The sequence below is a fragment of the Phalacrocorax aristotelis genome, chromosome 3, assembly GCF_949628215.1.
Source record: "Phalacrocorax aristotelis chromosome 3, bGulAri2.1, whole genome shotgun sequence".
NCBI lineage: Eukaryota > Metazoa > Chordata > Aves > Suliformes > Phalacrocoracidae > Phalacrocorax > Phalacrocorax aristotelis.
This window is the reverse complement of record NC_134278.1, coordinates 117,794,236-117,808,741: the sequence shown is the minus strand read 5'-3', so window position 1 is coordinate 117,808,741 and position 14,506 is coordinate 117,794,236. Positions and strand designations below refer to the sequence as shown.

General features: G+C 38.5%; 1 protein-coding gene across 2 annotated transcripts in view; it reads left to right on the top strand.

Annotated features, from left to right (window-relative positions):
• Positions 1-14,506, top strand: part of CRIM1 (cysteine rich transmembrane BMP regulator 1) — a 194,278-nt gene that overhangs the window by 170,175 nt on the left and 9,597 nt on the right. For both annotated transcript variants that reach the window (XM_075089307.1, XM_075089306.1), the window contains 3 exons: positions 3,675-3,884; positions 10,508-10,723; positions 12,427-12,648. In XM_075089307.1, the coding sequence (XP_074945408.1) occupies positions 3,675-3,884; positions 10,508-10,723; positions 12,427-12,648 (648 nt within the window). The remainder of the gene's footprint in view (positions 1-3,674; positions 3,885-10,507; positions 10,724-12,426; positions 12,649-14,506) is intronic.

The following is a 14,506-nucleotide window of genomic DNA, read 5'->3' as shown; positions in this document are numbered from 1 at the left end:
AGATCAGGCTTCTAAGTAACTACTAGAAATAAGCTAGTTGAGGATTTGGGGGTGTTTTTTCAGTAGCGGTGTTCATCTAAGCTTCTTCACCTTCTTCATCTTTTCTTTACAAACTCAAGTTCCGGATTTGATAGATGCCCTGTACACCACGTAAAATTAGAGTACTGTTTCCTGGACGCCTTTCAGGTGGTCTTGAGGAACAATGAGTAGAGAGAGTACTTACCCAGGAGAAAGGACTGACTGTTCTTAAGCTAAAGATTTCACATGTGCCATATCCCAAACCTGTAACCACCAAGTTCGAGGTGGAGGTTGAGATAAGAGAATCATTAGTTGTCTGCTTTAGTTTTGTGCTGTTTTTAACATGTCTCTTTTTAAAGATATTTTCAGTTTGTGTTTTGTTTTAGTATGGGTTTCAGTCTTCCTTCATTGCTCATCTCCATGTGTTGCATTTAATAACTTTCCGTTTGTGCTCAAGCTCTCTCTGATCCTAACTGCTCTTTCATGCGTATTTTCTTTGATTCTTACTTGTGTGTTTTGATTTCTAGCTCTAGGGAAGTAAGTTTGAATATCTTCCCATTGCTTTGTGTAATGACTTCATTCTTAACTTTTTTAGCAGGTATTTCTTTTGCATTTTTAAAAAATGATAAAATATAATAAGACAAGCTATGGGAACATGGGACTGGAAGAAAGTGTATGAGTTCCTGAAGTCACTGTCCTGTAGTTGAAGGCAAATATGCAATCATATAAATCAGAAGGATCCAACATTGTATTTTTTCCACATGATATCATGCACTGCAGAAGACGATAACAAAACTTTAAGACTTCTAGCAAAAAGAATTGAAATGTTATAAATGTACCTTGCACATATGAGAAGTAGAGAGAGATTTGACTGACATAAGCAGCAACATATGACTTCTACTAGAAATAAAAATTTTTAAAATTAAATAAGAAAGGGTAACTGCTGAATGGAGTCCCATCAAGACAATTCTCATCACATATCTTCTTATTTGTCTCCATGTTCACAGTCAGCACACTTTTTCTGATTGTTGTAATGCTGTGATGGAATATAGACAAGGTGTTCTCTGACTTAAGATCTGAGTCTCAGGTTTATAGTCTCAGACTATAAACAGATGCAACTCTTCAGTTACTAATTTTGTGTATGCGCACTTTTAAGTGCTTTCCTTAACAAGGATGGATTTTAAAACATGCACAAATATTTAGCAAAAGTAACTTAATCCCTCTCTAAGTCTAAGATACTAAGCCATGACTGTATCACTTCAATGTCACTTCATTAGCAACTTGTCCAAGAATAATTAGAATAATCACCAGTATGTTCTGGGGGAGCTGTGAGTCCTTGTTAAAATTTTGACCCAAAATCCCTAAGTAAGAGGCAAGGATGTGCCTGTGAATTAACTCCGCTTTCTTAATGGCTTCTGCCATAGCTTATGCTAGGATTAATAGAAGTAGAACCATAGAAGTACAGGGATGGGATAGTCCTCTGGAAAACTGAGTACATTTGTCTGCCCTCACATAAAATAGAGTGTATCTGGATAATCCTTGACAGATGTTTGTCTCAAAAAAAAAAAAAAAAAATTTAAAAAGCTCTCTAAAATAATGTTTTCCTGTAGTTACCAAAATGTGACATTAGAAAATAAATTTTCTGATATTTCTGTCTCCCTGTCTACAAATTGACCCACATATTTCTTGTCCTAAGCTCAGCAGACATATGGAACAGCTAAGCACCATTCCCTTTAGAATTTAAGGGGTTGCAATTGGAGCCCCTTAAACATTTTTTGGTTTTTTGCTTTTGGGTTTTTCTTCTAAATCAAATAAATCCAGTTATTTTAGTCTCTCATCACAGTTCAAAAACTGGATATTGTACTTAGCAGTAGTAAAAACATCAAACTAGAAGAGGTAGTACTGCATTTAAATTTACAGTGCTCCTGTACTTGTATCTTAGATTGAACTTGCCTTCTTTGTATTAGTATCACATTACTGACTCATTTTTACTTGTGAGTTACCATAATCCCAGATCATTTCAACCATACATCTAGTTATCCAGTTATTCCCATTTTGTATTTGGGCATTTGGATTCTTCTTTCAGTATTTTCTTTTGTACTAATTTTAATTAAAAGCTGAAAAGTGAAAACAATCTCAGTTTGTGAAGTTAATTTTGAATACTTGCCTATGTGCTTGGTTGGTTTCTCCAAATTTTGGAGTATACTTTAGAATATTTCATGAAGAAAGGTTTGATTACATCAGATTATTTATTAAGGACGAGGAAGGGTATTACTATCTAAGACTTTCATGTGTCAGTAATCATTTTAATGTAGGACAGTATTCCAGTGATTTTAATTCAAACAGGAATTAATATATAATCTGATATAAAAGTATAAAAGTGTAGTAACTCTATATAAATTTTTTTCATAGTATTTCCATTCTTGCAATAGGATGAAGTCTGTTTTAAGAAGTATTTTATCCTTACGCCATGGCTTTTCTTTTTAAATCACAAAATGGTATAGTAATGTAATTTCTGTGTATTGGGTTCTTACATGCATCAAACTAACTTTGTACCATCTGCCTGTGGTTCTTAGACCACCTTGGATAGATCTGCCACAGCTGAAGTAGTGCTGACCCACGTTAGGAAAAAAAAAACAGCAACAACAACAACAAAAAAAAAACCTTACTAACATTACATATAAACATTACTACTTTTCATACTGCATCCTTTTTTAAACAGAAAATTAAATAAGCAACTCAATACAAATAACCGTATATGTATGTAAGCGTCAGCAGAACATGGTTGACATACCACTGAAAACAAGTCACTTCACTGGCAAACTGATCCTAAATCCTTCATCATCATAATGATGTGGGTGAGGGAGTGTTGAGCTCTAAATTCACTCTGCTGATTAACAAAGAATACATTGAGGCTGAATGCTGCAGCACTTAAATACCCCTTAAGATACAAAGGAGACTTTATCCTCCCTAGACCAACTGCTTGCATGTTCTGGCTGAGTGCAAGTAACGCAGCAGTCCAAGCTACTGTATTCTCATCTCAGTAAAAGCTGGGAACGAGGGATAAAATTGTCAGGGCAGGTATGTTCCAAACATCTCATTTATCATAGTAATGTAAGCAAATAATTTCTCATAGGTAAGTATTTTATGAAATATTTCCAGTATCTAGCATGACCCTGTTAGAACTTGCTTGTAATTTCTTGTCATTGATGATACAAGACCATTTTTAGCTCTTAGAAATGCTTTTATATTCTACTTGCTATCAGACAGTCGTAGGTAATCTAATACACTGTGATATTTAAAGATTTCGTTTTAAATATGCTTTGTGCTTTCTGCTGTTTCCCTCCGTTGCATTTCTTGTTTCTTATATTACAATACTGCATTTCTGTATGATTAAGTGTAGATACAATAGAAAGAAGGGATTATATTTTCCAAGGAATTACATTTTACTACATCCTACCATCCCCTACAGTGTACCTTTCAATTGTTTCATGTGTGTTGTTATTTTATTCCTAAGCATAAATGATACAAAATCAAATGATTAATAGTTCTATGTGCTTTAAAAACAAATGCAGTCCAGGCATGAAGTTGATGTGGTTTTTTCCTAAGCAACACATGCTTATCAGGACACTTCATTTTTCTTTGATTTCATGCAGAGGCAACTGCTTCTCTTATGCCTCCCGTTAAAACAGGCTCTTGCCTGTCAATGGATGGGCGCCGACATGAGAATGAGGAGAGCTGGCATGATGGCTGCAGGGAGTGTTACTGTCACAATGGACGGGAAATGTGTGCCTTAATCACCTGCCCTGTTCCTAATTGTGGCAACCCCACCATACATCCAGGGCAGTGTTGCCCATCATGTCCAGGTAACATGCTTTCTTTACTATGCTTTCTAATTGAGTTTCATTTCACATGTGTTCTGTTTCCTAATACATTAAAACAATCTCATGCATCATTCAGTAATAGGTACATATGAAGGTTTCTATGCCCAAATATAACATGATGAAGGACTTTTATTGAAACCTCAGATGTGAAAAATAGGAACTTAAATATTGAAAGCATATACATGTTTTGGGTCCTAACATGTTAATTTTTGACCCATTGAAATCTTTTAAACTAGGAAAAGTTCCCAGTCTATATTCACTATACTGGTAAATTTATACTCAGGTACAATTTTGTTACCTACAGTAGCAAATATTATAATAAGCCATTACATTCTCTCTCTTTTAATTTAAAGTGGAGTTTTGTTAAAATTCATCTCCTGATCTATGTTTCATAACCCCTCAAAGCAGTACACATTTAAATAGATGTCTTAAGTAATTGAACATTATCATTCTGTGTTCTGAGGGAAGGCTCCTGTGCCACCAGCAGCAGATTATTCTAATGCTTTTGGTGGGAAGGCCAAGTACACTTAATGTTGCGTTCCAATACAGTTTTAATAATGTGTTAATATGCAAAACATCTGTGAAAGATGTTAAAGTGTGGGTAGAGTATAAGATTAATGCCCTCTGTCTTCAGAATTATTCCTACAGTATTTTATGTGCTAAATAGATTAATTTGTAATATAGTGATATTGTCTGTGACTTCATTGGAAGTCACGTTACAAGTAGGAACACAGAGGCTCATGATACTATTATGAGTAGCAAAATGGTAAGAGCAATTACGAACTATTTCAAAGTCTTTGTAAAGAATAGGAAATCCTAGGGACAAAAATAAGCAGCCAGATCATACTTCTGAAAGTGACAGAGAAGAGTGTGTTCCCCCTGGGAGCTAAGATAACTGATCTCTTAAGATTACATAGACAAATGGTGATCTCCAATCCAGTTCACACCTTGTGGTAACTGGAAAAACGTAGTCCCAAAAAGATGCGGAACTCCAAAAGGTCTGTCTGCCTTTCAGCCTTTCTCAGTCTTCACCATTCTCCTCCCCTCATTGATACTGGGCACTGTGGTTCCTGTGGTTCCACGGCCAGCCATGGTGTTGCTTTTGGCACTGGCTTTCATGGAGCCAGAGCTATTTTCAATACTAAGTAATTTAGGAGTGGTTACTGAGGCAGAGCTCTTCGTGCTTAGCAGCTCAGTAATGACAACCACTAATGAAATTTTTAGCTGAGATGGAAGCATTAAGGAGGATACTCCCACCAGTTATGCACACTAGAGGAATCATTCTTCACTTGCTTCCTTCTCTTCCATTATCGAGTAACTGGCTAGTATTCTAATGGCGATTTTTAAAGGAAACCTTAATGTTTTATCAGCTTGGAGCACATCTTTTTGCCACAGCAGTACAGGGTGTTGGTCCATATGCATCCAATCTGGTACTGACATTCTTTCCTCCAGCTCCCCACAGTCTGTCTTAAATAGTACAGTTCTCTCACCTGTGAAACCTCAGGGGGGGCAGGGGAATTAGAAAAAAAAAAAAAAAAAACCACACCAAAAAACAACGACGACAAAAAAGATTCAGTTATGAATATTGTTCCAGGAGAGGCAGCCAAACAGCAAATAATAAATACAGAATATCGTATTCCAGAAGTCATGTCACCGGACAGGGATGTTATTTTCCACTCGCACTAGCTGGAATTCAGGGCTGCACAGAACTGCTGGAGTACCTGCAGTAGTCACGCACCTTTTCACAGTGCTTTGTGTATTATTGTATTATAAGAACCGTCTACTGTATGAGAAGGTCAGGGTTGAGACCGTCTAAGGAACCTGAAGGTCCACAAGTCCATGTGACCTGATGAGATGGATCCATGGGTCCTGAGGGAAGTTGCAGATGAAGTTGCTACACGACTGCCTATCATATTTGAGAAGTTGTGGCAGTCCAGTGAAGTTCCCACTGACTGAAAAAGGGGAAACGTAACACTTGTCTTTAAAACGGGGAAAAAAGGAAGACCCAGGGAGCTACAGGCCAGTCAGTCTCACCTCTGTGCCTGGCAAGATCAAGGAGGAGATCCTTCTAGAAACTATGCTAAGGCACATGGAAAATAAGGAGGTGATTGGTGACAGCCAATATGGCTTCACTAAGGGCAAATCATGCCCTAACATATTTGGTGGCCTTCTACGATGGGGTTACAGTGATGGTGGATAAGGGAAAAGTGACATCATCTCCCTGGACTTGTGCAAAGCATCTGACACTGTCCCACTCAATATCCCTGCCTCTGAATTGGAGAAGACATAGATTTGAAAGATGGATAAGGAATTGGCTGGATGGTCACATTCAGAGTTGTGGTCAACAGCTTGATGTCCAAGTGGAGACCAGTGACAAGCGGCGTTCCCCAGGGGTTGGTATTGGGACTAGCACTGTTTAATGTCTTTGTTGACGATATGGACAGTGGGATTGAGTGCATCCTTGGCAAGTTTCCCAATGTCACCAAGCTGTGTGGTGTGGTTGACACACTGGAGGGAAGGGATGCTAGAGGGACCTTGACAGGCTTGAGAGGTGGGCATGTGCAAACCTCATGAAGTTCAGCAAGGCCAAGTGCAAGGTCCTGCATATAGGTCAGGACAATCCCAAGCATAAACACACGCTGCGTGAGAATGAATTGAGAGCAGCCATGAGGAGAAGGACTTGGGGGTGCTGGTTGATGAGAAGCTCAGCGTGACTCGGCAATGTGTGCATGCAGCCCAGAAAGCCAGCTGTACCCCACCAAAAGAAACATGGACACCAGGTCGAGGGAGGTGATTCTGCCCCTCTGCTCTTGTTGAGACCTCACCTGGAGTACTGCATCCAGCTCTGGGACCCCAAATTAAGAAGGACATGGACCTGTTGGAGCGCGTCCAGAGTAGGGCCATGAAGGTGATCAGAGGGCTGGAGGACCTCTCTTATGAAGACAGGCTGAGAGAGTTGGGGTTGTTCAGCCTGGAGAAGAGAAGGCACCCGGGAGACCTTATAGCAGCCTTTCAGTACCTGAAGGGGGCCTACAAGAAAGAAAGCTGGAGAGGGGCTTTTTGCAAGGGCATGTAGTGATAGGAGAAGGGGTGATGGCTTTAAACTGAGAGAGATTTAGATTAGATATTAGGAAGAAATTCTTCACTATGAGGGTGGTGAGGCACTGGAACAGGTTGCCCGGAGCAGCTGTGGCTGCTCCATCCCTGGAAGTGTTCAGGGCCAGGCTGGAAGGTGTTCTTGCCCTTGGCAGGGGTGTTGGAACCACATGATCTTTAAGGTCCCTTCCAACCCAAACCATTCAATGACTTTATGATTGTAGGAGGCGATGTACTTCATATGGATGGGAACAGGTTAACATGTCAGTCTTGCATTAGGCGAACATTCAAGATTCAAAATTTAAAATGCAGGATGGTTGTTCCAGTTCTAGCAATTCTGTTGTTAGGTCTCCAAGACTCATTCCTCATTTCACTCTACTATCAGCATGCTTGTGCATATTGATTTACCTAACACATACAGAAGACCTCAGAGCATTCAAATAAGAGTAATGTTAATTTTGGTCTTTTAGCAGCACTAGTGGCTAGTTACTTTGTGTACAGAGAATGAGTTTGGGTAAATCCATTAATAAGTCTAATGTTCAGTTCGTGGAAGAAAGATCAGTATGAGATTAGCAGTACCTATCTTCTCATGCCATACATTTATTGTGGATGAGATCAGTGATTCTGAGCACCAGCAATGTTGGTCTCTTGTATAAAAGAGCAGTTGCTTGCCCAGTAGCATTCGTTCCTTTGAGATACAATGTCTGCATAGGTTTCTCTGTCTGACGTCTTTCCTGCTTTCAAGGTGCTGGTCACCTAGCTTCTGTGTTAGCTAAGTCACACTTGATGTAAACTCTTACAATGCTAGGGCAGACACGGCCTGTCTTTAAAGAGATTGCATATATAAGTGTATGAATGAATACGGCCAAATTAGTCCCAGTGTGGTTTTGTTTCCCCCACTGAGGTTTGTGTTTGTTAGAAATGTACTTCTGATTTTATTTTGCAATTTATTGATTACCCACTGGTGGTGTTAAATAAATATCATGGCTTTCAGTAGATAGGAATGCAGTTTGGATATGTGAGACTATAAGCATGTTACTCAAATGTGTCTGGCATAAGGATATTGAAATAATTAGCAATCCTGAAGTACTGAGTTTTGAATTGCACTGTTAACCTATCGACAGGGAGGTGGCAGCTCTCAGAGGTCGTTTTTCAGACTGAAAAAAGTGGTTACGTTCAGTTCCATATTTAGTTTTCAACAGAGCAAGATATACCTTAACTGCTACAACATTCATTATAACAGCATTTCTAGATATTAGAGGTTTCTAGAGGTTTAAGTGGATTGTAACAATGCTTGTGAAAAGCTCCAGGCTGCCTGTAAGACTTAGAAAGCCATTAACTGCTGGTATTTTGTAGAACGATGCTATCCAGGAAGTGTATTTGGTTGGCTAGTTGCTCCTTCAGGAATATAGTAGTTGTACATTTGTAGCAATCCAGTTGCAGTGATATATCAATATCAGTGCTGTTAAGGGAGCAGTAAGCTGTACTGCATTTAGAGCAGTACTATCTGGTTATGCTTTCCTGATTATGAACAGTATATGAGCTGTAGTAAAACAGGCCTGTAACTTTGCCGAGAGCTAAATGTGAAGGAGATGACTCAGACAATTTCCAGAAAATAATCAGTATTGCCTTTGACATGGTGAGTTAGGATGCCATTGCATAAAATGTAATATATTGTTTCAGCTGAAATAAAAAAAGAGTGACAAGTTAGAGGACCAGCTATCCTGCTTCGGGTAAATGCTGCTGAATCACATATGTGGTTCATAAATGTAAGCAATAGCAAAAGCATAGCACAAGCGAATCAGTGACAGGTAAAATAATTTCCTGAAAGAAGAAATGTGTTTGTGAATAGAGTAAGATCGGCCAGAGTCAGGTTCCTTGAGTTCTACTGATCATTCTACAGAAATTAAATAATTGAGTGCTGTGTCTTCTACATGGCAATGTCATAGAGCAATGGGCACAAACACCGTTCTCCAGAGGAGTACAGTAGTGCTATGAATGTGGAGAGAAGCACATGCACTTTGTGAGTCTTGGCCTGCCTAAACGACTATAGAAGCTGCTATCCATTTAATTTTTCTGTCCTTAATCAAGACATTTGGATTAGGGTGATGTTCACGTTGGGCATCTTTATAATTAAGTAGGAAAAAGGGACCTTCAGAAAGTGGTTTAGAGATGTGGAGTTGTTCCATGAAAGTCACTTTCTCTCCCCCTCCATTCATAGCACAGGAAACCTGAGGCAGCTCAGTTCTTAACATAGGCGCCTAGCTTAGTTGTCTAATGTTAGACAGGTAGAACACGTGCTGAAAGACAACATCACTTATAAGCCTGAAGCTTCATGTTGCAGCATGTAGCTTTCAAACTCATGGCTTCTGGAGTTGAATAAAACGGCCTGTGTGAGGCATCTCGATTCCGATATCCAGTGCACGGAAAAAGCTGGTGGAGTCACTCCAGGTCCAAAGCAACCAGCATGGTAAACTGGCAGCTATTATTGCACTTACTGCCCTTTATGTGGGGCTAGGCTTCAAAGCATTTTAAGCAGGCTATGAGGATGCAGTTTGTGGCATAACCTTTTCTTAAACACTTAAGTGCTTAACCATTTTCAAAGTGCAGGACGGGTTTCTTTTTTCTTTTAAAATACCAAAAGGTAAAGAGAGGTCTCCCATTTTCTTAATACCCCAGTGGTTGGAGGACACTCATGAACACAGGAAAGTGTTTCAGGTCCTTTCTTAACTTGAAGAACTGCCTGGGCTACAAGCTGGGTGAGTCTTTTAGCCAGGGTGGTAGAGGTAATGTAATTAATTGAAAAGGAATGAAGGTTCATTTGGTGAGATACAGTCACTGGAAATACAAGTCTACACACTGTGGCATCTCCTTGGGTCCAGTTTTTACTTCAAAGATTGCAAATGATTAATATATTTATTAATTAAACAAAGTGATGTAGTGCTTCCACCAATGTTAAATGCTTATATGTTTTTAGGGGTTTGAGTGGGGGATTCTGTGGGGTTTTTTTTAATCTGACACCAAATGGTACAGGCACAATATCACTCAGGAAACTTAAAGGCAGACTGTTGAATCTGGACTTCCTGAATCCCAGATGAGAAGCATACTTATCCATCCTTTCAGGAATTGCACTGATGCTAATATGTAGCAGTTAAGAAACTGTCCAATCAGTATAATTTTTCAGAAGATGACAGTTGTCTCTTAGAATTCCTACATCACAGATTGGTTTGATTTTTTTCTGAAATGCTAAGAGTGCTTCAAGTTCTCTCTGATTTATACTAACTAGCATTTATTCAGACTGATTCTCAAATTGTTTCTTGTTTATATTTTTCCCATTTTACATGAGATGCAGGTGACAAAGTCGAAACAGTCTCACTAAGATATATTTATAGCTGGATACATTATTCCTAGTATTTTCAGTAATAACAGAAATTATTAATCTTGGGTCCATTTGTTAATCATTAGAGTCACAGCTGATTTTGCCTGTCTTCCAATTCTGTTTTTCCCAGATGAAATAATTGTGCAGAAGCCAGAGATCACCAGTCCATCGATCTGTCATGCTCCTGGTGGGGAATATTTTGTAGAAGGCGAGACATGGAATATTGATTCTTGCACACAATGTACATGCCACAGTGGACGTGTCCTGTGTGAGACTGAAGTCTGCCCACCTCTTCTTTGTCAAAGCCCCACCCGCACACAGGACTCCTGCTGTCCACAGTGCCCAGGTATATACTGACAACCAGCTTTCATCAGAGTCCTTTCTTGACCTGAGGATGTATGGTGTGAAATTGAATGTTTCGGTATGTGCACAGTTGGTTGCGGTGGTGCCTTTGCTCTTTAGCAGTTTGGAGTGGGAGCCTGCAGTCCTCTATTTCAACTGCAAAACTTGACTGTATGCAAGAGGTCTCCTGTATGTGGCCCTGAAGTTTGAACATCTTTGAAGGCTGCCTAATAATGTAAGGGTTGCATGAGAACCAGAATCCTTAGTTGGAAGGTTTATGAAATATAAGCTAGCTTGTTTATCGAAACATGCAGGATTAGAGAAACTTCAAAAGTAGTCAGAGTGCTAGGCAGATACAGGCTTGTTTCTTCTCCTTTCTACATGCCTTGGTTTCTATGAACATTTTTATTACTATTTTGTCTATTTGGGATTTGGTCTCAGAACTACTTCTGTTTGCTTTTACCTTTACCTGTTATGATTTGAGAGTGACTTAAAGAAAACTGAGTAAGATCAAAGCATTCCAGTCCAGCAGGTGTGCCAGATTCCTCCTAGACTGCCTTACAATATCAGGAAGATAACAGGATTTGCTTTCCCCTGAGGAAAGAGGTGCAATTATAAATTAACGTGAATTCCTATTTTACATAGCAAATGGCTGGGGGGGTGGTTATTGCAGTGGAAATTTAGTCCAAACCTGTGAATTTTATGTAAACTCACTGAGAAAATGTTTGTCTTTATTAAAAACAAAATCTAAAACTTTTACTTTAGGAAAAAAGAAAAAAGTTAGGTTTTGCCATTTCTTCTACAGGGTGTTTGGTGTTTGTTGGTTTTTTGGGTGGGTTGTTTTTTTTCCGTGACAAAATATTTTACGTAAAGGATTTAGCCAGTTCTCCTGACTTGTGTTTTTCTCATTATTAACAGTGAACATATGCCTGACTTCAAAATACCGTTTGGAGGAGCTGATCTTTCCTTACTGACTATATAAGGAGCTTAGTCTCATAACTTAAGCAGTTAGATTGAGAACCTGATCTGACTGTACTTATGAATCCTTTTTTTTCTTCTCCTTTTGTTGTATGTTCTCTGCACATACAGTCATATTTCTTGATGCATAATGTCTGTTAAGATACAGCTTCATTGCAGAAGTGTGTCTCCCCCATGTGTGGGCATGAGAATTAAAGCAGACCTACTGGCATCAAGCTGAAGCCCAATCAAGTTCCATTTGTTTCTCAACAGCTTATAATTAGCTCATATAAGTCCGGTAGTGAAGGCGACAGCAGCATAACAACTTTTCACTTTGCATCATTCAAGGAATTGAACTGACATGGCAGAAGCTGGGATTCAAATTTTAGATTTAAAATTTAATCTCTAATTTAAGGTGAATTCCTATATACCATTCAGTTCGAGCATTCAGACTGGCTTTCTGAAGGGCTGCTTCTGATGGTGATTGTTTTTCACTTTGCTGTCCTTTCTTCTCTTTTCATTTTTTTTCTTTTTGTTTTATTTGAGTAAACTCAATAAAGATCTACATAAACTTTATTCTAGAGCTCATCATGAGATCCTCATCACGTGTAAGGCTTTGTCCTCCTAGTTCTTCTGTAGTGAGCCAATGTGTTACAATTCCATTGTGTTCTTGAAGACTGAAGCCTCTGTGGAAATAAGAAATAAGTTAGCTACTGTAAGTTAAATAACTTAATCTGTTTATATTTACAGATGAGCCTCTTCAGCCCTCTTCATCAAGCAATGAGAGCATGCCCAGTTATTGCAAAAATGACGAAGGAGATATTTTTCTGACAGCTGAGTCCTGGAAGCCCAATGTCTGCACCAGCTGCATTTGCATGGATGGTGTGATTAGATGCTACTCTGAGTCTTGCCCACCGGTATCCTGTGAGAGACCTGTTTTGAGAAAGGGACAATGTTGTCCTTACTGTATTGGTGAGCAAATAAAAATAGTTGATAACTCGCTGTTCCCTTCTCGGGAATAAGGGAAAAAAGCTGTATTTCCAAATTGAAATATGTTTTCCCTGTGTCGGGGAGATGCAGTTCGTGCCTTCAGTTGAACTGGAGAGTGAAATCTGCATAGGGAACTTTGAGGATCATGGTTTGTGGTTTTGAGATAGAAGTGCAGGAAGATATAAATGTCACTGCCTACAAACTTGAGAGGACATTCTCCTGAAAACTTGGTAATATACCTTACTAGATGAAAACATTTCACAAAAATTGTTTTATTTAAAGGAAAATCTGCCAGGTAACATGTATGGTATGTGAAGATATGTGATAATATGAGGAAAATATTAATTATGACTGCAGAAGATAAGTTGAAGCATTATGAAATTTCACAGAATAGAGAAGTGTTGATAAGGCATCTAAATTAAAACACAGGAAAAAAATAGGAAGGTCATTAAAGATAGTTATAGAAGAGGTAAAATAACCTATTGGAGAAAAAAATAGAGAAAATAAATTTTTTAAAATACTAAAAATGCATAAGAATTAACGGCCACTCACTGGTTTTTAATTTGGAGTTGAAGCAGGTGGATGCTGTAGACAGTGAAAATTGCCAGACATTTTTAAAGCTGTGGAATTTGAGATTCCTGATCACTTTTTCATTGTCTTTTGAATAGGTCTATTTATTTACAGATTACTTCTTTGTGAGTTCACAATAAGTCCAAAGACTGTAGAATGGAAGCTGCTGATAGAGAAGAATTGTATGATGAACTTACTGAAATTAAGTCATTGTAGCATTCCTTGAAAGCATTCAGAACTTACTGTAACCTTCATTTCCAAAAGAAGTAGGGGGAGATAGAGTGCCGTGAACGATAAAAATAAAACATCTAGAACTTTGTGCCTACACCTTGCATGTCAGGTTTGCAAATATATACGCACAACATGTAGATATGGCTTTAACTAATTCACTTTAAATCCCATATAGTTGCACAATATTGCAAATACTGAAATGTGTGAGCTGTAGAAACCTAATTTTTTTTAGTGGCAACTGCTCAGCAATACGAAATACAGAAGCCAGATTTTAATTAGGGCCCACATATGAAGACTTTCAATGACGATACATTTTATTAATCTAAGCTGTACTATGTTGTCAGTATGTTTTGTGGCCTACATAACTGAAATTCATGGAAACTTACTTTTTTAATGGTTTCTGTGAACTCTTGCCTGTAAGAGGAGTGAGGTAATGCATTTAATTTTTATCTTTCTGGTTCTTATTGTTTTACTCTTCATTTCTTGAGAACTGTGAGGCACGTCTTTGTACAGATTCTTCCTTACTACTTTCATGTAATAGTTGATAAAATGTTTATTAGGCAAACTCTGTGGAAACAGGCCTTCCTTATTTATTGGAATGTCAAAAATTATGCAGTGTTTAAGCACTGTATTTTATTCTGGATCCAGATCCGGTTAATGCAAGTTAACAAGTTAGTATAGATTCAAATTCAAAATTTTACAGGCCTTGGATGCCTTGTTGTTCATCTGAATCCTCAAATTCATCCTGTGTGTTCAACATTCTTCTTTCTCATGCAAAGAAAGATTAATTTGGAAAGATAACCTTCTATTCTAGAGCGGATAAAGGGATATCTATTTGATTAGAGATAAGATTAGTCTTCTGTGGAAAACAGAGCAATGGTTTGTTCACCGGATGAGATTGATTTACTGGTGCAGCTAGAGGAAATCTGAGAGAACGGTAGAGCTAGGCACGGTATTCTGAACTGCATATGTGTATGTGGGTTTCCTACTGCAAGTCTCCCTTGTTTCCGCCGTCCTTGAGCACTTGGTGGTGGTGTGG